Source organism: Dendroctonus ponderosae, unplaced genomic scaffold, assembly GCF_020466585.1.
Source record: "Dendroctonus ponderosae isolate FM_Combo_2020 unplaced genomic scaffold, Dpon_F_20191213v2 Dpon_F_20191213_1210, whole genome shotgun sequence".
In the NCBI taxonomy this organism is placed as follows: domain Eukaryota; kingdom Metazoa; phylum Arthropoda; class Insecta; order Coleoptera; family Curculionidae; genus Dendroctonus; species Dendroctonus ponderosae.
The window spans coordinates 2,041-2,947 of NW_026017329.1; the positions used below are offsets into that span (position 1 = coordinate 2,041).

Sequence of the window (907 nt, forward strand, 5' to 3'; positions counted from 1 at the left end):
TTGCCACAGGCAAAGTTCTGTGGGTGAATTAATAGCTCAAAAATATCTGCAACGAATGCGCTAAATTCAAATATTTTCGCGTTAGTTTGATTTGTATTCTCAGAGAACAGTTGCATAAATCCCATATTTGCATGATCATGTATACATAACCAAATTCGGAAGAAACTGGAAATAATTCGAATTGTCTGAATTTAAAACAACTTGTATCTATGCTTATCGATTTATTTACAGACATTTTTTACATGGAATGACACATTAGATAAAAATTTCTAGGCAAAGATAAGATAACACTACCAGGCTGAAACAAGTGGAGCCCCTACGCTTCTTCCGGAAACGATGGAACCGGAAGGTCCTGCTACAATAGTGTTTTCCACTCCGGATAATACAGGGGAAGAGTAAGCTGACACAACTGGAACGCCCGATACTAGAGGAGATGAGTAAGCGGACACAATAGGAGAAGAGTGAGCTGCGTAAGCCAGAGGTAGAGAAGAATAAGCCAAAGCTGGGGCAGCTACAACAGGTGCGCTGTGTGAAACAACTCCAACACTTTCTTCTTGAATGATTTGTCCACCCGGAGCTACGGACGAGATGGCGCTACCATCAGGACCAACTACGGTGGTTCTGCTGCTGGGTCCTTGGATAATTCTTGCAGAGGGAAGTACCAAGTTACCAGCATTGGCAACGGCCACGAAGGCAAAAAACGCTACAAGACTCTAAAAGTGATCAAATATTACTTATGTGACTGTAAAAATGGCAGAACTTTAAAACCTACCAAAGTGTTCATTGTTGATGTATCGAATTATTCAGCGAGAAAACAACTGATATTTGTGAAATTTTTCGACCACTATTTATACTAATTTAGATTTAATTGTCCCACCACACATGTCAGTTTAGTTGCCAATACGGA

The 907-nt window shown here is 40.4% G+C and overlaps 1 protein-coding gene across 1 annotated transcript; it reads right to left on the reverse strand.

Moving 5' to 3' along the window:
- Window positions 1-206: 206 nt before the first annotated feature.
- Window positions 207-879, reverse strand: LOC125503144. The gene is made up of 2 exons (XM_048663125.1): window positions 773-879; window positions 207-713 (listed from the first exon to the last, which is right to left on the reverse strand). The coding sequence occupies exons 1-2, from the start codon at window positions 782-784 to the stop codon at window positions 291-293; spliced, it is 435 nt and encodes a 144-aa protein (XP_048519082.1). The 5' UTR covers window positions 785-879; the 3' UTR covers window positions 207-290.
- Window positions 880-907: the final 28 nt, after the last annotated feature.